The following is a 24,629-nucleotide window of genomic DNA, read 5'->3' on the forward strand; positions in this document are numbered from 1 at the left end:
GACAACATCTCTTTATTGAAGCGACAGACGGATACACGGCGTCCACAGTCCTATAGTCTTATGGGGGCCGCTGGGTCTCTGAGGAGTCCCCCTCCAGGATCATCTGGACGGATAGGATGAGAGTTCTGTGGTGACCACCATGGAGGGCATTGCTGGTCTTGGTGCGGCCCCTCTGACCTCCACAAGCTCAATATTCCAAGAAGGGACCCCCAGACAGGAGGCTCGGCATCTTCACTTTAGAGCCCTGGATTTGGGGGAGCGTCTTCCCCCCCTCTTCTTCCTCTTGGTTGTCGTCCTGGCTCACTGGTCTGGTCTCTCACCCACTGCGTGATTTCAGGGTGTCACTGGGGGGTCCGTGCCCCCCGCAGCCTTCATTAGGTTCTGATGGTCGTCTTCCTCTCTCGATCTTTTCCCTGTAGAGTGAAAGAAGGAAAGGGTTAACCTGTGAAGACCTCGGTGATGAGTCCCCTGTGCACCCCCCGGTGTGGCCTGCAGGCGGCGCTGCCACATGCGCTCTGCTTTGTGCAGGATGAATACGTTATTTTGAAAGAATTTTGTTTCCTTGTCTGAAACTGTGAAATTATATCTGCTACCAGCGAGAGGCGATTTATAATAGCGGGAGAGGGGTGGGGAAGGGGTCCGAGGGACGTAACGTAAGAGTGTTACACCATGCAAGACCGAGCAGGAACCTGGCCTAATCTGGAGCGAGGGCTGGTCCCGACGCCGCACCACCACCATCACGAGGGGTGCTGGTCTCGCCACCGCCGCACCACCACGAGTAAGGCTGGTCCTGCCGCCGTGCCACCACCACAAGTAGGGCCAGTCCCACCGCCGCCGTCGCGCCAGCACGAGTGGGGCTGGTTCCGCCGCCGCACCACCATGAGGAGGGCCGGTTCCGCCGCCGCACCACCACCATGAGGAGGGCCGGTCCCACCACCACCATGAGGAAGGCCGGTCCCACCACCACCTTGAGGAAGGCCGGTTCCGCCGCCGCACCACCACCATGAGGAGGGCCGGTCCCACCACCACCATGAGGAAGGCCGGTCCCACCACCACCATGAGGAAGGCCGGTCCCACCACCACCATGAGGAAGGCCGGTCCCGCCACCACACCACCACCATGAGGAGGGCCGTTTCCACCGCCGCACCACCACCATGATGAGGGCCAGTCCCCCCCACCGCACCACCACCATGAGGAGGGCCAGTCCCCCCACCGCACCACCACCATGAGGAGGGCCAGTCCCCCCACCGCACCACCACCATGAGGAGGGCCAGTCCCCCCACCGCACCACCACCATGAGGAGGGCCAGTCCCCCCACCGCACCACCACCATGAGGAGGGCCAGTCCCCCCACCGCACCACCACCATGAGGAGGGCCAGTCCCCCCACCGCACCACCACCATGAGGAGGGCCAGTCCCCCCACCGCACCACCACCATGAGGAGGGCCAGTCCCCCCACCGCACCACCACCATGAGGAGGGCCAGTCCCCCCACCGCACCACCACCATGAGGAGGGCCAGTCCCCCAACCGCACCACCACCATGAGGAGGGCCAATCCCCCCACCGCACCACCATGAGGAGGTCCAGTCCCCCCACTGCACCACCACCATGAGGAGGGCCAGTCCCCCTACCGCACCACCACCATGAGGAGGGCCAGTCCCCCCACTGCACCACCATGAGGAGGTCCAGTCCCCCCCACTGCACCACCACCATGAGGAGGTCCAGTCCCCCCACCGCACCACCACCATGAGGAGGTCCAGTCCCCCCCACTGCACCACCACCATGAGGAGGTCCAGTCCCCCCCATTGCACCACCACCATGAGGAGGTCCAGTCCCCCCACCGCACCACCACCATGAGGAGGGCCAGTCCCCCCACTGCACCACCACCATGAGGAGGGCCAGTCCCCCCACCGCACCACCACCATGAGGAGGGCCAGTGCCCCCACCGCACCACCACCATGAGGAGGGCCAGTGCCCCCACCGCACCACCACCATGAGGAGGGCCGTCTCGCCACAGCTTCTGCACAATATATTGCATTCAGGTCTGTGGTGTTTAAAGGGCCGGAGCGGCGGCTGGTTGTGGTTCCTGACCCCCTCCTGGTGACGCGATCGCTCTGGTATTTGTGCATTTCCACATTTTACAATCCACTTTAAAGATGGAAACTTTAGGCAAAAGCTTCTGTGCACTCGGTGTGTGAGGATGGCGGAGTCTAGAGACGCAGCCCAGCCCCCGATCCTGACCTGTCTGTCACCAGTAACCATAGCAACAACAGGCAGGACGGGGAGGACCAGCGGACACTTCTAGTCCTGTAATGATGTGTATACAGTACCTTAAAGTATTCATACCCCGTGACCTTTCCCATTAAGTGTATGTTTTTGGCATAATGTGATACTAGCACGAAGTACAAATATTTGTGAAGTGCAGAGAAAATGCAGTGACTGTGAATATTTGCTTTTCTTTTTATTGTGAAGCAAACAACAATGGGACAAAATAACAGACAACTTCAGTGTGCAAAACTATTCACCCCCTGTAGTCAGTACTTTGTGGAGCCTCCTTTTGTGGCAATTACAGCTGCCAGTCACTTTGGATCAATCTCTACGAGCTGTGCCCCCCACACAGTGCCAGATTTGTGGAGTCTGCGACTAATAGTCGTCCTGTGGACAGATTCTCCTCCTGAGCTGTGATCTCTGTGCGTCCTGTGGACAGATTCTCCTCCTGAGCTGTGATCTCTGCTCGTCCTGTGGACTGATTCTCCTCTGAGCTGTGATCTCTGCTCGTCCTGTGGACAGATTCTCCTCCTGAGCTGTGATCTCTGCTCGTCCTGTGGACAGATTCTCCCTCTGAGCTGTGATCTCTGCTCGTCCTGTGGACAGATTCTCCCCCTGAGCTGTGATCTCTGCTCGTCCTGTGGACAGATTCTCCCTCTGAGCTGTGATCTCTGCTCGTCCTGTGGACAGATTCTCCCTCTGAGCTGTGATCTCTGCTCGTCCTGTGGACAGATTCTCCCCTGAGCTGTGATCTCTGCTCGTCCTGTGGACAGATTCTCCTCCTGAGCTGTGATCTCTGTTCGTCCTGTGGACAGATTCTCCTCCTGAGCTGTGATCTCTGTGCGTCCTGTGGACAGATTCTCCTCCTGAGCTGTGATCTCTGTGCGTCCTGTGGACAGATTCTCCTCCTGAGCTGTGATCTCTGCTCGTCCTGTGGACAGATTCTCCTCTGAGCTGTGATCTCTGCTCGTCCTGTGGACAGATTCTCCTCCTGAGCTGTGATCTCTGCTCGTCCTGTGGACAGATTCTCCCCTGGAGCTGTGATCTCTGCTCGTCCTGTGGACAGATTCTCCCCCTGAGCTGTGATCTCTGCTCGTCCTGTGGACAGATTCTCCCCTGAGCTGTGATCTCTGCTCGTCCTGTGGACAGATTCTCCCCCGGAGCTGTGATCTCTGTGCGTCCTGTGGACAGATTCTCCTCCTGAGCTGTGATCTCTGCTTGTCCTGTGGACAGATTCTCCCCCAGAGCTGTGATCTCTGCTCGTCCTGTGGACAGATTCTCCCCCGGAGCTGTGATCTCTGTGCGTCCTGTGGACAGATTCTCCCCTGAGCTGTGATCTCTGCTCGTCCTGTGGACAGATTCTCCCCCGGAGCTGTGATCTCTGTGCGTCCTGTGGACAGATTCTCCCCTGAGCTGTGATCTCTGTGCGTCCTGTGGACAGATTCTCCCCCTGAGCTGTGATCTCTGCTCGTCCTGTGGACAGATTCTCCCCCGGAGCTGTGATCTCTGTGCGTCCTGTGGACAGATTCTCCCCTGGAGCTGTGATCTCTGCTCGTCCTGTGGACAGATTCTCCCCCGGAGCTGTGATCTCTGTGCGTCCTGTGGACAGATTCTCCCCTGGAGCTGTGATCTCTGCTCGTCCTGTGGACTGATTCTCCCCCGGAGCTGTGATCTCTGCTCGTCCTGTGGACAGATTCTCCTCCTGAGCTGTGATCTCTGCTCGTCCTGTGGACAGATTCTCCCCCTGAGCTGTGATCTCTGTGCGTCCTGTGGACAGATTCTCCCCTGGAGCTGTGATCTCTGCTCGTCCTGTGGACAGATTCTCCCCCGGAGCTGTGATCTCTGCTCGTCCTGTGGACAGATTCTCCTCCTGAGCTGTGATCTCTGCTCGTCCTGTGGACAGATTCTCCCCCGGAGCTGTGATCTCTGCTCGTCCTGTGGACAGATTCTTCTCTGGAGCTGTGATCTCTGCTCGTCCTGTGGACAGATTCTCCTCCTGAGCTGTGATCTCTGCTCGTCCTGTGGACAGATTCTTCTCTGGAGCTGTGATCTCTGCTTGTCCTGTGGACTGATTCTCCCCTGAGCTGTGATCTCTGCTCGTCCTGTGGACAGATTCTCCTCCTGAGCTGTGATCTCTGCTCGTCCTGTGGACAGATTCTCCCTCTGAGCTGTGATCTCTGCTTGTCCTGTGGACTGATTCTCCTCTGAGCTGTGATCTCTGCTCGTCCTGTGGACAGATTCTCCCCCGGAGCTGTGATCTCTGTTCGTCCTGTGGACAGATTCTCCCTCTGAGCTGTGATCTCTGCTCGTCCTGTGGACAGATTCTCCCCTGAGCTGTGATCTCTGCTCGTCCTGTGGACAGATTCTCCTCCTGAGCTGTGATCTCTGCTCGTCCTGTGGACAGATTCTTCTCTGGAGCTGTGATCTCTGCTAGTCCTGTGGACAGATTCTCCCCCGGAGCTGTGATCTCTGCTCGTCCTGTGGACAGATTCTCCTCCTGAGCTGTGATCTCTGCTCGTCCTGTGGACAGATTCTCCCCTGAGCTGTGATCTCTGCTCGTCCTGTGGACAGATTCTCCTCCTGAGCTGTGATCTCTGCTCGTCCTGTGGACAGATTCTCCTCCTGAGCTGTGATCTCTGCTCGTCCTGTGGACAGATTCTCCCCTGAGCTGTGATCTCTGCTCGTCCTGTGGACAGATTCTCCCCTGAGCTGTGATCTCTGCTCGTCCTGTGGACAGATTCTCCCCTGAGCTGTGATCTCTGCTAGTCCTGTGGACAGATTCTCCCCCGGAGCTGTGATCTCTGCTCGTCCTATGGACAGATTCTCCTCCTGAGCTGTGATCTCTGCTCGTCCTGTGGACAGATTCTCCCTCTGAGCTGTGATCTCTGCTTGTCCTGTGGACTGATTCTCCTCTGAGCTGTGATCTCTGCTCGTCCTGTGGACAGATTCTCCCCCGGAGCTGTGATCTCTGTTCGTCCTGTGGACAGATTCTCCCTCTGAGCTGTGATCTCTGCTCGTCCTGTGGACAGATTCTCCCCTGAGCTGTGATCTCTGCTCGTCCTGTGGACAGATTCTCCTCTGAGCTGTGATCTCTGCTCGTCCTGTGGACAGATTCTCCTCTGAGCTGTGATCTCTGCTCGTCCTGTGGACAGATTCTCCCCCGGAGCTGTGATCTCTGCTCGTCCTGTGGACAGATTCTCCCCCTGAGCTGTGATCTCTGCTCGTCCTGTGGACAGATTCTCCCTCTGAGCTGTGATCTCTGCTCGTCCTGTGGAGAGATTCTCCCCTGAGCTGTGATCTCTGCTCGTCCTGTGGACAGATTCTCCCCTGAGCTGTGATCTCTGCTCGTCCTGTGGACAGATTCTCCCCCCTGAGCTGTGATCTCTGCTTGTCCTGTGGACAGATTCTCCCCTGAGCTGTGATCTCTGCTCGTCCTGTGGACAGATTCTCCCCTGAGCTGTGATCTCTGCTCGTCCTGTGGACAGATTCTCCCCCCTGAGCTGTGATCTCTGCTCATCCTGTGGACAGATTCTCCTCCTGAGCTGTGATCTCTGCTCGTCCTGTGGATTGATTCTCCCCTGAGCTGTGATCTCTGCTCGTCCTGTGGACAGATTCTCCCTCTGAGCTGTGATCTCTGCTCGTCCTGTGGACAGATTCTCCCCTCTGAGCTGTGATCTCTGCTCGTCCTGTGGACAGATTCTCCTCCTGAGCTGTGATCTCTGCTCGTCCTGTGGATTGATTCTCCCCTGAGCTGTGATCTCTGCTCGTCCTGTGGACAGATTCTCCCCTCTGGGATGTGATCTCTGCTCGTCCTGTGGACAGATTCTCCCCTGAGCTGTGATCTCTGCTCGTCCTGTGACAGATTCTTCTCTGGAGCTCTGATCTCTGCTTGTCCTGTGGACAGATTCTCCCTCTGAGCTGTGATCTCTGCTCGTCCTGTGGACAGATTCTCCCCTCTGAGCTGTGATCTCTGCTCGTCCTGTGGACAGATTCTCCCCTGAGCTGTGATCTCTGCTCGTCCTGTGGACAGATTCTCCCCTGAGCTGTGATCTCTGCTCGTCCTGTGGACAGATTCTCCCCCGGAGCTGTGATCTCTGCTCGTCCTGTGGACAGATTCTCCCCTGAGCTGTGATCTCTGCTCGTCCTGTGGACAGATTCTCCCCTGAGCTGTGATCTCTGCTTGTCCTGTGGACAGATTCTCCTCCTGAGCTGTGATCTCTGCTCGTCCTGTGGACAGATTCTCCCCTGAGCTGTGATCTCTGCTTGTCCTGTGGACAGATTCTCCTCCTGAGCTGTGATCTCTGCTCGTCCTGTGGACAGATTCTCCCCTGAGCTGTGATCTCTGCTCGTCCTGTGGACAGATTCTCCCCTGAGCTGTGATCTCTGCTCGTCCTGTGGACAGATTCTCCCCTGAGCTGTGATCTCTGCTTGTCCTGTGGACAGATTCTCCTCCTGAGCTGTGATCTCTGCTCGTCCTGTGGACAGATTCTCCCCTGAGCTGTGATCTCTGCTCGTCCTGTGGACAGATTCTCCCCTGAGCTGTGATCTCTGCTCGTCCTGTGGACAGATTCTCCCCTGAGCTGTGATCTCTGTGGCTCCTCCGGTGAGCATGGGCCTCTTGGCTCTTCTCTCCTTCTTGAGATGTGAGTTTTGGTAGACGTCCATGTTTTGTAGGTTTGCAGTTGTCGTACTCCTTCCATTATTGGATGATGGATTGATCAGTGCTCCATGAGGTGTTCACATCTTGGGCTATTTTCTATAACCTAACCCTGCTTTCCTCTTCTCTTTATCCCTGACCTGTCCCATGTGTTCCTTGGTTTATCTGATGTTGGATCTCACACAAACCTCTGAGGTCTTCACAGAACAGCAGTGGTTATATGAGGAGAAATCACCCAGGAGCAGGAAATGTACGAATTATGTGATTTCTGGGGGCGACTGTCACTCAGGACTACAGGGGCTGAATACTAACGCACCTCACAATGTTCAGATTTATGTGTAAAAAAATATCTAGCAAACCAGGAATCATTTCCTTCACATTGTACTCCGTGTCTCATGAAATCACGGTTGTCATGGCAATTCACGGCCTAGGTGTCTGCCGGCCACAGAGACCTGTGCAGAAGTGACTTCTAGTCCTGTCCTGTAGTGATGTATATAGTATATACCCAGGAGGGGGGTGAGGAGGAGCGGACACCTCTAGTCCTGTCCTGTAGGGATGTATATAGTATATACCCAGGAGGAGGGTGAGGAGGAGCGGACACTTCTAGTCCTCCCTGTAGTGATGTATATAGTATATACCCAGGAGGGGGGTGAGGAGGAGCGGACACTTCTAGTCCTCCCTGTAGTGATGTATATAGTATATACCCAGGAGGAGGGTGAGGAGGAGCGGACACTTCTAGTCCTCCCTGTAGTGATGTATATAGTATATACCCAGGAGGGGGGTGAGGAGGAGCGGACACTTCTAGTCCTCCCTGTAGTGATGTATATAGTATATACCCAGGAGGGGGGTGAGGAGGAGCGGACACTTCTAGTCCTGTCCTGTAGTGATGTATATAGTATATACCCAGGAGGAGGGTGAGGAGGAGCGGACACTTCTAGTCCTGTCCTGTAGTGATGTATATAGTATATACCCAGGAGGGGGGTGAGGAGGAGCGGACACTTCTAGTCCTCCCTGTAGTGATGTATATAGTATATACCCAGGAGGGGGGTGAGGAGGAGCGGACACTTCTAGTCCTCCCTGTAGTGATGTATATAGTATATACCCAGGAGGGGGGTGAGGAGGAGCGGACACTTCTAGTCCTCCCTGTAGTGATGTATATAGTATATACCCAGGAGGGGGGTGAGGAGGAGCGGACACTTCTAGTCCTCCCTGTAGTGATGTATATAGTATATACCCAGGAGGGGGGTGAGGAGGAGCGGACACTTCTAGTCCTGTCCTGTAGTGATGTATATAGTATATACCCAGGAGGAGGGTGAGGAGGAGCGGACACTTCTAGTCCTGTCCTGTAGTGATGTATATAGTATATACCCAGGAGGAGGGTGAGGAGGAGCGGACACTTCTAGTCCTGTCCTGTAGTGATGTATATAGTATATATCCAGGAGGAGGGTGAGGAGGAGCGGACACTTCTAGTCCTGTCCTGTAGTGATGTATATAGTATATACCAGGAGGAGGGTGAGGGGAGAGCGGACACTTCTAGTCCTGTCCTGTAGTGATGTATATAGTATATATCCAGGAGGAGGGTGAGGAGGAGCGGACACTTCTAGTCCTGTCCTGTAGTGATGTATATAGTATATACCCAGGAGGAGGGTGAGGAGGAGCGGACACTTCTAGTCCTGTCCTGTAGTGATGTATATAGTATATATCCAGGAGGAGGGTGAGGAGGAGCGGACACTTCTAGTCCTCCCTGTAGTGATGTATATAGTATATACCCAGGAGGGGGGTGAGGAGGAGCGGACACTTCTAGTCCTCCCTGTAGTGATGTATATAGTATATACCCAGGAGGGGGGTGAGGAGGAGCGGACACCTCTAGTCCTGTCCTGTAGTGATGTATATAGTATATACCCAGGAGGGGGGTGAGGAGGAGCGGACACTTCTAGTCCTGTCCTGTAGTGATGTATATAGTATATACCCAGGAGCGAGGGTGAGGAGGAGCGGACACTTCTAGTCCTCCCTGTAGTGATGTATATAGTATATACCCAGGAGGGGGGTGAGGAGGAGCGGACACTTCTAGTCCTGTCCTGTAGTGATGTATATAGTATATACCCAGGAGGGGGGTGAGGAGGAGCGGACACTTCTAGTCCTGTCCTGTAGTGATGTATATAGTATATACCCAGGAGGAGGGTGAGGAGGAGCGGACACTTCTAGTCCTGTCCTGTAGTGATGTATATAGTATATATCCAGGAGGAGGGTGAGGAGGAGCGGACACTTCTAGTCCTCCCTGTAGTGATGTATATAGTATATACCCAGGAGGGGGGTGAGGAGGAGCGGACACTTCTAGTCCTCCCTGTAGTGATGTATATAGTATATACCCAGGAGGGGGGTGAGGAGGAGCGGACACCTCTAGTCCTCCCTGTAGTGATGTATATAGTATATACCCAGGAGGAGGGGTGAGGAGGAGCGGACACTTCTAGTCCTCCCTGTAGTGATGTATATAGTATATACCCAGGAGGGGGGTGAGGAGGAGCGGACACTTCTAGTCCTGTCCTGTAGTGATGTATATAGTATATACCCAGGAGGGGGGTGAGGAGGAGCGGACACCTCTAGTCCTGTCCTGTAGTGATGTATATAGTATATACCCAGGAGGGGGGTGAGGAGGAGCGGACACTTCTAGTCCTCCCTGTAGGGATGTATATAGTATATACCCAGGAGGGGGGTGAGGAGGAGCGGACACTTCTAGTCCTGTCCCTGTAGTGATGTATATAGTATATACCCAGGAGGGGGGTGAGGAGGAGCGGACACTTCTAGTCCTCCCTGTAGTGATGTATATAGTATATACCCAGGAGGAGGGTGAGGAGGAGCGGACACTTCTAGTCCTCCCTGTAGTGATGTATATAGTATATACCCAGGAGGGGGTGAGGAGGAGCGGACACTTCTAGTCCTGTCCTGTAGTGATTGTATATAGTATATACCCAGGAGGAGGGTGAGGAGGAGCGGACACTTCTAGTCCTCCCTGTAGTGATGTATATAGTATATACCCAGGAGGGGGTGAGGAGGAGCGGACACTTCTAGTCCTCCCTGTAGTGATGTATATAGTATATACCCAGGAGGGGGGTGAGGAGGAGCGGACACTTCTAGTCCTCCCTGTAGTGATGTATATAGTATATACCCAGGAGGAGGGTGAGGAGGAGCGGACACTTCTAGTCCTCCCTGTAGTGATGTATATAGTATATACCCAGGAGGGGGGTGAGGAGGAGCGGACACTTCTAGTCCTCCCTGTAGTGATGTATATAGTATATACCCAGGAGGAGGGTGAGGAGGAGCGGACACTTCTAGTCCTCCCTGTAGTGATGTATATAGTATATACCCAGGAGGAGGGTGAGGAGGAGCGGACACTTCTAGTCCTCCCTGTAGTGATGTATATAGTATATACCCAGGAGGAGGGTGAGGAGGAGCGGACACTTCTAGTCCTGTCCTGTAGTGATGTATATAGTATATACCCAGGAGGAGGGTGAGGAGGAGCGGACACTTCTAGTCCTCCCTGTAGTGATGTATATAGTATATATCCAGGAGGGGGGGTGAGGAGGAGCGGACACTTCTAGTCCTCCCTGTAGTGATGTATATAGTATATACCCAGGAGGGGGGTGAGGAGGAGCGGACACTTCTAGTCCTGTCCTGTAGTGATGTATATAGTATATATCCAGGAGGGGGGTGAGGAGGAGCGGACACTTCTAGTCCTCCCTGTAGTGATGTATATAGTATATATCCAGGAGGGGGGTGAGGAGGAGCGGACACTTCTAGTCCTCCCTGTAGTGATGTATATAGTATATACCCAGGAGGGGGGTGAGGAGGAGCGGACACTTCTAGTCCTCCCTGTAGTGATGTATATAGTATATACCCAGGAGGGGGGTGAGGAGGAGCGGACACTTCTAGTCCTGTCCTGTAGTGATGTATATAGTATATATCCAGGAGGGGGGTGAGGAGGAGCGGACACTTCTAGTCCTCCCTGTAGTGATGTATATAGTATATATCCAGGAGGGGGGTGAGGAGGAGCGGACACTTCTAGTCCTCCCTGTAGTGATGTATATAGTATATACCCAGGAGGGGGGTGAGGAGGAGCGGACACTTCTAGTCCTCCCTGTAGTGATGTATATAGTATATACCCAGGAGGGGGGTGAGGAGGAGCGGACACTTCTGGTCCTCCCTGTAGTGATGTATATAGTATATACCCAGGAGGAGGGTGAGGAGGAGCGGACACTTCTAGTCCTGTCCTGTAGTGATGTATATAGTATATATCCAGGAGGGGGGTGAGGAGGAGCGGACACTTCTAGTCCTCCCTGTAGTGATGTATATAGTATATACCCAGGAGGGGGGTGAGGAGGAGCGGACACTTCTAGTCCTCCCTGTAGTGATGTATATAGTATATACCCAGGAGGGGGGTGAGGAGGAGCGGACACTTCTAGTCCTGTCCTGTAGTGATGTATATAGTATATACCCAGGAGGAGGGTGAGGAGGAGCGGACACTTCTAGTCCTGTCCTGTAGGGATGTATATAGTATATACCCAGGAGGAGGGTGAGGAGGAGCGGACACTTCTAGTCCTCCCTGTAGTGATGTATATAGTATATACCCAGGAGGGGGGTGAGGAGGAGCGGACACTTCTAGTCCTCCCTGTAGTGATGTATATAGTATATACCCAGGAGGGGGGTGAGGAGGAGCGGACACTTCTAGTCCTCCCTGTAGTGATGTATATAGTATATACCCAGGAGGAGGGTGACGAGGAGCGGACACTTCTAGTCCTCCCTGTAGTGATGTATATAGTATATACCCAGGAGGAGGGTGACGAGGAGCGGACATTTCTAGTCCTGTCCTGTAGTGATGTATATAGTATATACCCAGGAGGGGGGTGAGGAGGAGCGGACACTTCTAGTCCTCCCTGTAGTGATGTATATAGTATATACCCAGGAGGAGGGTGAGGAGGAGCGGACATTTCTAGTCCTGTCCTGTAGTGATGTATATAGTATATACCCAGGAGGAGGGTGAGGAGGAGGGGACACTTCTAGTCCTGTCCTGTAGTGATGTATATAGTATATACCCAGGAGGAGGGTGAGGAGGAGCGGACACTTCTAGTCCTCCCTGTAGTGATGTATATAGTATATACCCAGGAGGAGGGTGACGAGGAGCGGACACTTCTAGTCCTCCCTGTAGTGATGTATATAGTATATACCCAGGAGGAGGGTGAGGAGGAGCGGACACTTCTAGTCCTGTCCTGTAGTGATGTATATAGTATATACCCAGGAGGAGGGTGAGGAGGAGCGGACACTTCTAGTCCTGTCCTGTAGTGATGTATATAGTATATACCCAGGAGGGGGGTGAGGAGGAGCGGACACTTCTAGTCCTGTCCTGTAGTGATGTATATAGTATATACCCAGGAGGAGGGTGAGGAGGAGCGGACACTTCTAGTCCTCCCTGTAGTGATGTATATAGTATATACCCAGGAGGGGGGTGAGGAGGAGCGGACACCTCTAGTCCTCCCTGTAGTGATGTATATAGTATATACCCAGGAGGGGGGTGAGGAGGAGCGGACACTTCTAGTCCTGTCCTGTAGTGATGTATATAGTATATACCCAGGAGGGGGGTGAGGAGGAGCGGACACTTCTAGTCCTGTCCTGTAGTGATGTATATAGTATATACCCAGGAGGGGGGGTGAGGAGGAGCGGACACTTCTAGTCCTGTCCTGTAGTGATGTATATAGTATATACCCAGGAGGGGGGTGAGGAGGAGTGGACACTTCTAGTCCTGTCCTGTAGTGATGTATATAGTATATACCCAGGAGGAGGGTGAGGAGGAGCGGACACTTCTAGTCCTCCCTGTAGTGATGTATATAGTATATACCCAGGAGGGGGGTGAGGAGGAGCGGACACCTCTAGTCCTCCCTGTAGTGATGTATATAGTATATACCCAGGAGGGGGGTGAGGAGGAGCGGACACTTCTAGTCCTGTCCTGTAGTGATGTATATAGTATACTAGAAGGTGGCCCGATTCTACGCATCGGGTATTCTAGAATTTACGTATTGTGTAGTTCATGTATGATTTTTGTTATATATATATATATAGATGTTGTTGTGTCTAGTTACCAAGTGTTTGTGTAGGCGCTGTACATGTTCTGGGTGTTGTCTGGGTGTGACGGGGGGTGAGAGCGGTGTTGTATGTGTGTTGCGTGTGTTGCGTTGTTTGTGGAGCGCTGTGTGTCTGTAGCGTTGTGTGTGTGTGTTGCGCGGTTTGTGTGTGTGTGGTGTGTTTTGGGGGGAGGTATGTTTTGTGCAATGTGTGTGTTGTGCGGTATGTGCGTATATTTGTGTGTGCCGCGGTGTTTGTGTGTTGCGTGTTGTGTGTGTGCAGCGTTGTCTGTGTGTGTGGGTGTCTGTGTAGGGCAGTTGTTTGTGGTTCCCAGTGTGTGTGTGTGTGTGTGGTGTGTTGTGCAGTGCGCGCGCGTGTGTGTGTGTGTGTGTGTGTGTGTGTGTGTGCATCAGCCTCTCTTCTCTCAGCCAACCTCGCCCAGCCTCCCTCCTCCCAGCCTCCCTCAGCATCAGCCTCCCTCTCCCAGCCTCCCCAAGCATCAGCCTCCACCAGCATCAGCCTCTCTCCTTCCAGCCTCCCCCAGCATCAGCCTCCGACAGCATCAGCCTCCCTCTCCCAGCCTTCCCCAGGGTCAGCCTCTCTCCTCCCAGCCTCCGTCCTCCCAGCCTTCCCGAGCATCAGCTTTCCCCTCCCAGCCTCTCTCAGCATCAGCCTTCCCCAGCATCAGCCTCTCTCCTCCCAGCCTCAGCCTCTCTCCTTCCAGCCTCCCCCAGCATCAGCCTCTCTCCTTCCAGCTTCCCTCAGCATCAGCCTCCCCTTCCCAGCCTTCCCCAGGATCAGCCTCTCTCCTCCCAGCCTCCTTCCTCCCAGCCTCCCCCTCCCAGCCTCCCTCAGCATCAGCCTTCCGCTCCCAGTTTCCCCCAGCATCAGCCTCCCCATGCATCAGCCTCCACCAGCATCAGCCTATCTCCTTCCAGCCTCCCCCAGCATCAGCCTCCCCTTCCCAGCCTTCCCCAGGATCAGCCTCTCTCCTCCCAGCCTCCTTCCTCCCAGCCTCCCTCAGCATCAGCCTTCCGCTCCCAGTCTCCCCCAGCATCAGCCTCCCCAAGCATCAGCCTCCACCAGCATCAGCCTCTCTCCTTCCAGCCTCCCCCAGCATCAGCCTCTCTCTTTCCAGCCTCCCTCAGCATCAGCCTCCCGTTCCCAGCCTTCCCCAGGATCAGCCTCTCTCCTCCCAGCCTCCTTCCTCCCAGCCTCCCTCAGCATCAGCCTTCCCCTCCCAGTCTCCCCCAGCATCAGCCTCCCCAAGCATCAGCCTCCACCAGCATTAGCCTCTCTCCTTCCAGCCTCCCCCAGCATCAGCCTCCCCAAGCATCAGCCTCCACCAGCATCAGCCTCCCTCGTCCCAGCCTCCCCCTCCCAGCCTCCCCCAGCATCAGCCTCTCTCCTCCCAGCCTTCCCCATGATCAGCCTCTGTGCTCCCAGCCTCCTCCAGCACGCCGTGCTCCTCTGCCGACACTCACACACCCGATCGCATCCACTCACACACACCCGATCGCATCCACTCACACACACCCGATCGCATCCACTCACACACACCCGATCGCATACACTCACACACACCCGATCGCATACACTCACACACACAGACACTGACGATATCGCACATACGCGCTTATACTCACAACATCCGGGGATATCACATGCTTCTGGCCATGTGATCCTCCCGCAGGTCCTGGAAGATCACAACAGCACAGTCCCGCCGCCGAGAAGCAAGCGATATCCCAGGATGTTGTGAGTATGTGGATGCGATGTGATGTGTGAGGTGTGTGTGATCTGATTTGTGTGTGTGTATGTGTGTGTGTGTGTATGTGTGTGTGCTGTTATGTGTGTGCTGTTATGTGTGTGCTGTTATGTGTCTGTATTTTCCGCCGTTGCAGGACCTAGATGTGTGGATGCGATGTGATGTGTGTGAGAGTGAGTGTGAGCCGGTGTACACTGGTAACTATGATACACATCGGGTAACTAAGGGACCTTAGTTACCCGATGTGTATAATGGTTACCAGCTTTCACGGCCTCCGTCAAGATGCCAGCATCGCAAGGTTATGTCTGGCGCTGCTGGGATCGTGACGGAGCCGGTGTAGAAGCAAGCGATATCCCAGCATGTTGTGAGTGTGTGGATGTGATGTGTGAGAGTGAGTGTGAGAGTGAGTGTGATCTGATGTGTGTGTGTGTACTCACCTGGGAGTCGCGGCTCCGTGTCAGTTGGGGCAGAGCGAGCGTGCATTGCGTGAGGGGGGCGGGGCCTGCAGAGAGCCGGGGCGAGAGGCCAATCCGTGTGGGGGGGGCGGGGCCATGGCGAGCCCAGCGGCCAATCAGCTTTGTGTCACCGTAAGGACACAATTTCGGAGCATGACAGACAGACAGACAGACAGATAGACAGACAGACAGACAGACAGACAGACAGAATAAGGCAATTATATATATAGATACCCAGGAGGGGGGTGAGGAGGAGCGGACACTTCTAGTCCTGTCCTGTAGTGATGTATATAGTATATACCCAGGAGGGGGGGTGAGGAGGAGCGGACACTTCTAGTCCTGTCCTGTAGTGATGTATATAGTATATACCCAGGAGGGGGGTGAGGAGGAGCGGACACCTCTAGTCCTGTCCTGTAGTGATGTATATAGTATATACCCAGGAGGGGGTGAGGAGGAGCGGACACTTCTAGTCCTCCCTGTAGTGATGTATATAGTATATACCCAGGAGGGGGGTGAGGAGGAGCGGACACTTCTAGTCCTCCCTGTAGTGATGTATATAGTATATACCCAGGAGGGGGGTGAGGAGGAGCGGACACCTCTAGTCCTGTCCTGTAGTGATGTATATAGTATATACCCAGGAGGGGGGTGAGGAGGAGCGGACACCTCTAGTCCTCCCTGTAGTGATGTATATAGTATATACCCAGGAGGGGGGTGAGGAGGAGCGGACACCTCTAGTCCTGTCCTGTAGTGATGTATATAGTATATACCCAGGAGGGGGTGAGGAGGAGCGGACACCTCTAGTCCTGTCCTGTAGTGATGTATATAGTATATACCCAGGAGGGGGTGAGGAGGAGCGGACACTTCTAGTCCTCCCTGTAGTGATGTATATAGTATATACCCAGGAGGGGGGTGAGGAGGAGCGGACACCTCTAGTCCTCCCTGTAGTGATGTATATAGTATATACCCAGGAGGGGGGTGAGGAGGAGCGGACACTTCTAGTCCTGTCCTGTAGTGATGTATATAGTATATACCCAGGAGGGGGGTGATGAGGAGCGGACACCTCTAGTCCTGTCCTGTAGTGATGTATATAGTATATACCCAGGAGGGGGTGAGGAGGAGCGGACACTTCTAGTCCTCCCTGTAGTGATGAATATAGTATATACCCAGGAGGGGGGTGAGGAGGAGCGGACACCTCTAGTCCTCCCTGTAGTGATGTATATAGTATATACCCAGGAGGGGGGTGAGGAGGAGCGGACACCTCTAGTCCTCCCTGTAGTGATGTATATAGTATATACCCAGGAGGGGGGTGAGGAGGAGCGGACACCTCTAGTCCTGTCCTGTAGTGATGTATATAGTATATACCCAGGAGGGGGGTGAGGAGGAGCGGACACTTCTAGTCCTGTCCTGTAGTGATGTATATAGTATATACCCAGGAGGGGGGTGAGGAGGAGCGGACACTTCTAGTCCTGTCCTGTAGTGATGTATATAGTATATACCCAGGAGGGGGGTGAGGAGGAGCGGACACTTCTAGTCCTGTCCTGTAGTGATGTATATAGTATATACCCAGGAGGGGGGTGAGGAGGAGCGGACACCTCTAGTCCTGTCCTGTAGTGATGTATATAGTATATACCCAGGAGGGGGGGTGAGGAGGAGCGGACACTTCTAGTCCTGTCCTGTAGTGATGTATATAGTATATACCCAGGAGGGGGTGAGGAGGAGCGGACACTTCTAGTCCTCCCTGTAGTGATGTATATAGTATATACCCAGGAGGGGGGTGAGGAGGAGCGGACACTTCTAGTCCTGTCCTGTAGTGATGTATATAGTATATACCCAGGAGGGGGTGAGGAGGAGCGGACACTTCTAGTCCTCCCTGTAGTGATGTATATAGTATATACCCAGGAGGGGGGGTGAGGAGGAGCGGACACCTCTAGTCCTCCCTGTAGGGATGTATATAGTATATACCCAGGAGGGGGGTGAGGAGGAGCGGACACTTCTAGTCCTCCCTGTAGTAATGTATATAGTATATATCCAGGAGGGGGGTGAGGAGGAGCGGACACTTCTAGTCCTCCCTGTAGTGATGTATATAGTATATACCCAGGAGGGGGGTGAGGAGGAGCGGACACTTCTAGTCCTCCCTGTAGTGATGTATATAGTATATATCCAGGAGGGGGGTGAGGAGGAGCGGACACTTCTAGTCCTCCCTGTAGTGATGTATATAGTATATACCCAGGAGTGGGGTGAGGAGGAGCGGACACTTCTAGTCCTGTCCTGTAGTGATGTATATAGTATATACCCAGGAGGAGGGTGAGGAGGAGCGGACACTTCTAGTCCTGTCCTGTAGTGATGTATATAGTATATACCCAGGAGGAGGGTGAGGAGGAGCGGACACTTCTAGTCCTCCCTGTAGTGATGTATATAGTATATACCCAGGAGGGGGGTGAGGAGGAGCGGACACTTCTAGTCCTCCCTGTAGTGATGTATATAGTATATACCCAGGAGGGGGGTGAGGAGGAGCGGACACTTCTAGTCCTCCCTGTAGTGATGTATATAGTATATACCCAGGAGGGGGGTGAGGAGGAGCGGACACTTCTAGTCCTGTCCTGTAGTGATGTATATAGTATATACCCAGGAGGGGGGTGAGGAGGAGCGGACACTTCTAGTCCTCCCTGTAGTGATGTATATAGTATATACCCAGGAGGGGGGTGAGGAGGAGCGGACACTTCTAGTCCTCCCTGTAGTGATGTATATAGTATATACCCAGGAGGAGGGTGAGGAGGAGCGGACACTTCTAGTCCTGTCCTGTAGTGATGTATATAGTATATACCCAGGAGGAGGGTGAGGAGGAGCGGACACTTCTAGTCCTGTCCTGTAGTGATGTGTATAGTATATACCCAGGAGGGGGGTGAGGAGGAGCGGACACTTCTAGTCCTGTCCTGTAGTGATGTATATAGTATATACCCAGGAGGGGGGTGAGGAGGAGCGGACACTTCTAGTCCTGTCCTGTAGTGATGTATATAGTATATACCCAGGAGGAGGGTGAGGAGGAGCGGACACTTCTAGTCCTGTCCTGTAGTGATGTATATAGTATATACCCAGGAGGGGGGTGAGGAGGAGCGGACACTTCTAGTCCTCCCTGTAGTGATGTATATAGTATATACCCAGGAGGAGGGTGAGGAGGAGCGGACACTTCTAGTCCTGTCCTGTAGTGATGTATATAGTATATACCCAGGAGGAGGGTGAGGAGGAGCGGACACTTCTAGTCCTGTCCTGTAGTGATGTATATAGTATATACCCAGGAGGAGGGTGAGGAGGAGCGGACACTTCTAGTCCTCCCTGTAGTGATGTGTATAGTATATACCCAGGAGGGGGGTGAGGAGGAGCGGACACTTCTAGTCCTCCCTGTAGTGATGTATATAGTATATACCCAGGAGGGGGGTGAGGAGGAGCGGACACTTCTAGTCCTCCCTGTAGTGATGTATATAGTATATACCCAGGAGGGGGGTGAGGAGGAGCGGACACTTCTAGTCCTCCCTGTAGTGATGTATATAGTATATACCCAGGAGGAGGGTGAGGAGGAGCGGACACTTCTAGTCCTGTCCTGTAGTGATGTATATAGTATATACCCAGGAGGGGGGTGAGGAGGAGCGGACACTTCTAGTCCTGTCCTGTAGTGATGTATATAGTATATACCCAGGAGGGGGGTGAGGAGGAGCGGACACTTCTAGTCCTGTCCTGTAGTGATGTATATAGTATATACCCAGGAGGGGGGTGAGGAGGAGCGGACACTTCTAGTCCTGTCCTGTAGTGATGTATATAGTATATACCCAGGAGGAGGGTGAGGAGGAGCGGACACTTCTAGTCCTCCCTGTAGTGATGTATATAGTATATACCCAGGAGGGGGGTGAGGAGGAGCGGACACTTCTAGTCCTGTCCTGTAGTGATGTATATAGTATATACCCAGGAGGGGGGTGAGGAGGTGCGGACACTTCTAGTCCTCCCTGTAGTGATGTATATAGTATATATCCAGGAGGAGGGTGAGGAGGAGCGGACACTTCTAGTCCTCCCTGTAGTGATGTATATAGTATATACCCAGGAGGGGGGTGAGGAGGAGCGGACACTTCTAGTCCTGTCCTGTAGTGATGTATATAGTATATACCCAGGAGGGGGGTGAGGAGGAGCGGACACTTCTAGTCCTCCCTGTAGTGATGTATATAGTATATACCCAGGAGGGGGGTGAGGAGGAGCGGACACTTCTAGTCCTGTCCTGTAGTGATGTATATAGTATATACCCAGGAGGAGGGTGAGGAGGAGCGGACACTTCTAGTCCTGTCCTGTAGTGATGTATATAGTATATACCCAGGAGGAGGGTGAGGAGGAGCGGACACTTCTAGTCCTCCCTGTAGTGATGTGTATAGTATATACCCAGGAGGGGGGTGAGGAGGAGCGGACACTTCTAGTCCTCCCTGTAGTGATGTATATAGTATATACCCAGGAGGGGGGTGAGGAGGAGCGGACACTTCTAGTCCTCCCTGTAGTGATGTATATAGTATATACCCAGGAGGGGGGTGAGGAGGAGCGGACACTTCTAGTCCTCCCTGTAGTGATGTATATAGTATATACCCAGGAGGAGGGTGAGGAGGAGCGGACACTTCTAGTCCTGTCCTGTAGTGATGTATATAGTATATACCCAGGAGGGGGGTGAGGAGGAGCGGACACTTCTAGTCCTGTCCTGTAGTGATGTATATAGTATATACCCAGGAGGGGGGTGAGGAGGAGCGGACACTTCTAGTCCTGTCCTGTAGTGATGTATATAGTATATACCCAGGAGGGGGGTGAGGAGGAGCGGACACTTCTAGTCCTGTCCTGTAGTGATGTATATAGTATATACCCAGGAGGAGGGTGAGGAGGAGCGGACACTTCTAGTCCTCCCTGTAGTGATGTATATAGTATATACCCAGGAGGGGGGTGAGGAGGAGCGGACACTTCTAGTCCTGTCCTGTAGTGATGTATATAGTATATACCCAGGAGGGGGGTGAGGAGGTGCGGACACTTCTAGTCCTCCCTGTAGTGATGTATATAGTATATATCCAGGAGGAGGGTGAGGAGGAGCGGACACTTCTAGTCCTCCCTGTAGTGATGTATATAGTATATACCCAGGAGGGGGGTGAGGAGGAGCGGACACTTCTAGTCCTGTCCTGTAGTGATGTATATAGTATATACCCAGGAGGGGGGTGAGGAGGAGCGGACACTTCTAGTCCTCCCTGTAGTGATGTATATAGTATATACCCAGGAGGGGGGTGAGGAGGAGCGGACACTTCTAGTCCTGTCCTGTAGTGATGTATATAGTATATACCCAGGAGGGGGGTGAGGAGGAGCGGACACCTCTAGTCCTCCCTGTAGTGATGTATATAGTATATACCCAGGAGGGGGGTGAGGAGGAGCGGACACTTCTAGTCCTGTCCTGTAGTGATGTATATAGTATATACCCAGGAGGGGGGTGAGGAGGAGCGGACACTTCTAGTCCTCCCTGTAGTGATGTATATAGTATATACCCAGGAGGGGGGTGAGGAGGAGCGGACACCTCTAGTCCTCCCTGTAGTGATGTATATAGTATATACCCAGGAGGGGGGTGAGGAGGAGCGGACACCTCTAGTCCTCCCTGTAGTGATGTATATAGTATATACCCAGGAGGGGGGTGAGGAGGAGCGGACACTTCTAGTCCTCCCTGTAGTGATGTATATAGTATATACCCAGGAGGGGGGTGAGGAGGAGCGGACACCTCTAGTCCTCCCTGTAGTGATGTATATAGTATATACCCAGGAGGGGGGTGAGGAGGAGCGGACACCTCTAGTCCTCCCTGTAGTGATGTATATAGTATATACCCAGGAGGGGGGTGAGGAGGAGCAGACACTTCTAGTCCTGTCCTGTAGTGATGTATATAGTATATACCCAGGAGGGGGGTGAGGAGGAGCGGACACTTCTAGTCCTCCCTGTAGTGATGTATATAGTATATACCCAGGAGGGGGGTGAGGAGGAGCGGACACTTCTAGTCCTGTCCTGTAGTGATGTATATAGTATATACCCAGGAGGAGGGTGAGGAGGAGCGGACACTTCTAGTCCTGTCCTGTAGTGATGTATATAGTATATACCCAGGAGGGGGGTGAGGAGGAGCGGACACTTCTAGTCCTCCCTGTAGTGATGTATATAGTATATACCCAGGAGGGGGGTGAGGAGGAGCGGACACTTCTAGTCCTGTCCTGTAGTGATGTATATAGTATATACCCAGGAGGGGGGTGAGGAGGAGCGGACACTTCTAGTCCTCCCTGTAGTGATGTATATAGTATATACCCAGGAGGGGGGTGAGGAGGAGCGGACACTTCTAGTCCTCCCTGTAGTGATGTATATAGTATATACCCAGGAGGGGGGTGAGGAGGAGCGGACACTTCTAGTCCTCCCTGTAGTGATGTATATAGTATATACCCAGGAGGGGGGTGAGGAGGAGCGGACACTTCTAGTCCTCCCTGTAGTGATGTATATAGTATATACCCAGGAGGAGGGTGAGGAGGAGCGGACACTTCTAGTCCTCCCTGTAGTGATGTATATAGTATATACCCAGGAGGGGGGTGAGGAGGAGCGGACACCTCTAGTCCTCCCTGTAGTGATGTATATAGTATATACCCAGGAGGAGGGTGAGGAGGAGCGGACACCTCTAGTCCTCCCTGTAGTGATGTATATAGTATATACCCAGGAGGAGGGTGAGGAGGAGCGGACACTTCTAGTCCTCCCTGTAGTGATGTATATAGTATATACCCAGGAGGGGGGTGAGGAGGAGCAGACACTTCTAGTCCTGTCCTGTAGTGATGTATATAGTATATACCCAGGAGGGGGGTGAGGAGGAGCAGACACTTCTAGTCCTGTCCTGTAGTGATGTATATAGTATATACCCAGGAGGGGGGTGAGGAGGAGCGGACACTTCTAGTCCTGTCCTGTAGTGATGTATATAGTATATACCCAGGAGGGGGGTGAGGAGGAGCGGACACTTCTAGTCCTCCCTGTAGTGATGTATATAGTATATACCCAGGAGGGGGGTGAGGAGGAGCGGACACCTCTAGTCCTGTCCTGTAGTGATGTATATAGTATATACCCAGGAGGGGGGTGAGGAGGAGCGGACACTTCTAGTCCTGTCCTGTAGTGATGTATATAGTATATACCCAGGAGGGGGGTGAGGAGGAGCGGACACCTCTAGTCCTCCCTGTAGGGATGTATATAGTATATACCCAGGAGGGGGGTGAGGAGGAGCGGACACCTCTAGTCCTCCCTGTAGGGATGTATATAGTATATACCCAGGAGGGGGGTGAGGAGGAGCGGACACTTCTAGTCCTCCCTGTAGGGATGTATATAGTATATACCCAGGAGGAGGGTGAGGAGGAGTGGACACCTCTAGTCCTCCCTGTAGGGATGTATATAGTATATACCCAGGAGGGGGGTGAGGAGGAGTGGACACCTCTAGTCCTCCCTGTAGGGATGTATATAGTATATACCCAGGAGGGGGGTGAGGAGGAGCGGACACTTCTAGTCCTCCCTGTAGGGATGTATATAGTATATACCCAGGAGGGGGGTGAGGAGGAGCGGACACCTCTAGTCCTGTCCTGTAGTGATGTATATAGTATATACCCAGGAGGGGGGTGAGGAGGAGCGGACACTTCTAGTCCTGTCCTGTAGTGATGTATATAGTATATACCCAGGAGGAGGGTGAGGGGGAGCAGACACTTCTAGTCCTGTCCTGTAGTGATGTATATAGTATATACCCAGGAGGGGGGTGAGGAGGAGCGGACACTTCTAGTCCTGTCCTGTAGTGATGTATATAGTATATACCCAGGAGGAGGGTGAGGAGGAGCGGACACCTCTAGTCCTGTCCTGTAGTGATGTATATAGTATATACCCAGGAGGAGGGTGAGGAGGAGCGGACACCTCTAGTCCTCCCTGTAGGGATGTATATAGTATATACCCAGGAGGAGGGTGAGGAGGAGCGGACACCTCTAGTCCTGTCCTGTAGTGATGTATATAGTATATACCCAGGAGGGGGGTGAGGAGGAGCGGACACTTCTAGTCCTGTCCTGTAGGGATGTATATAGTATATACCCAGGAGGGGGGTGAGGGAGGATGGGCCCTCTTAGTGTGGTGTGGCACAGCAGGCCCTCTCGGGGCGGTATGGCAATGGGACCTCTCGGAGCAGTGCGGCGACGGCAGGCCCTTTCAGGCCAGCACATCGGGCCTTCTTGGGGTGGCATGGCTGCAGGCTCTATCGCGGAGGCGCGGCCCTTTTGGGGCGGTTCAGCGGGCCCTCTCAGGGCGGCGGGCCATCTCGGGGCGGCACAGCAGACCTCCTTGGGGTAGTGTGGCAACGGCATGTCCTCTCAGGGCAGCACATCGGGCCCTCTTGGGGCAGCGCGGCGCTCTTTGGGTGGCACTGCGATCCCTCTTGGGGCAGCGCGTTTACGGACAGGATGGTATAAGCTGACATCGCAGAGGCGTCTGACACATCAGCGGGCGGTGCTCACCTGCTTCCTCTGGTTGCTGAGGCAGAAGGTGCAGATCTGCTTGGGTTGGCCGTGCTCGGGCTCCCGGTGTTTGGGGCTGGCAGTGGTGGGGTGATGCGGGTAGTATGGCGTGCTTGTGTGGCAGGGTTGTCCATCTCCACACGTGTCTCCGAGCAGTAGTACATTTCCCAGATGTGAGATGTAGCTGGACGCCAGGCGTAGAGTCTCTATCTTGGATAGCTTACGGTCCGCAGGTTCGGTGGGGATGAGTGTGCGCAGGGCGGTGAAGGCGTTGTTGACGCTGTTGGTCCGGTCTCTCTCGCGGGCGTTGGCCGTATGTCGCTGACGTGGTTCTCGATGCAGTCGCGGACACTTTTTATCTGCCCTTTTACCTCCACCTCCTGAGTGATGGAAGCCTTTGTCGCCACAGCCGGAGCTGTCACTGCTACTGTCCTCATCGTCAGAAAGCATGCTGATGTCCGGGTAGAGAAAGCGGGCAGGAGGGGCATGGCGGAGCATCGCAAACGACATGATGAAGCCGCGACACTGGGGGATGAGTGCTCTTCTATAGGTTTGATTTCCACCTGTGATCGGGCCGGCGCTGTCACTGCCTCCTCTGTGTCTCTGGCGCGCGGTCCATCTCCTCCTCTCTCTGCGTCCTGGTATCTCGCACGTGTGGAGTGCAGCCGTCTGGCGGAGCTGCAGCTGTGATTGACTTTTTATAGTGACCCTTGAGAGTGAGTCTGGTTCCTCCCTCAGCCGGCAGCAGACACAAGTGAGGGGGGCTCCATCGGAAGCTGGAAGAGGGGGGGAAGGGAGTCCCCAGACGGC

At 53.8% G+C, this 24,629-nt stretch overlaps 2 protein-coding genes across 2 annotated transcripts in view; one reads left to right on the plus strand and one right to left on the minus strand.

The window, feature by feature from the left end:
• SCX (scleraxis bHLH transcription factor) lies at positions 1-24,558 on the minus strand. The gene is made up of 2 exons (XM_075352778.1): positions 23,820-24,558; positions 1-413 (listed from the first exon to the last, which is right to left on the minus strand). Exons 1-2 carry the CDS (start codon positions 24,327-24,329, stop codon positions 375-377), a joined length of 549 nt encoding a protein of 182 aa, XP_075208893.1. The 5' UTR covers positions 24,330-24,558; the 3' UTR covers positions 1-374.
• BOP1 (BOP1 ribosomal biogenesis factor) overlaps positions 1-24,629 on the plus strand; it is a 60,627-nt gene that overhangs the window by 29,188 nt on the left and 6,810 nt on the right. The gene's annotated exons all lie outside the window — the stretch shown is intronic.

This window comes from Anomaloglossus baeobatrachus, chromosome 6, assembly GCF_048569485.1.
Source record: "Anomaloglossus baeobatrachus isolate aAnoBae1 chromosome 6, aAnoBae1.hap1, whole genome shotgun sequence".
In the NCBI taxonomy this organism is placed as follows: Eukaryota; Metazoa; Chordata; class Amphibia; order Anura; family Aromobatidae; genus Anomaloglossus; species Anomaloglossus baeobatrachus.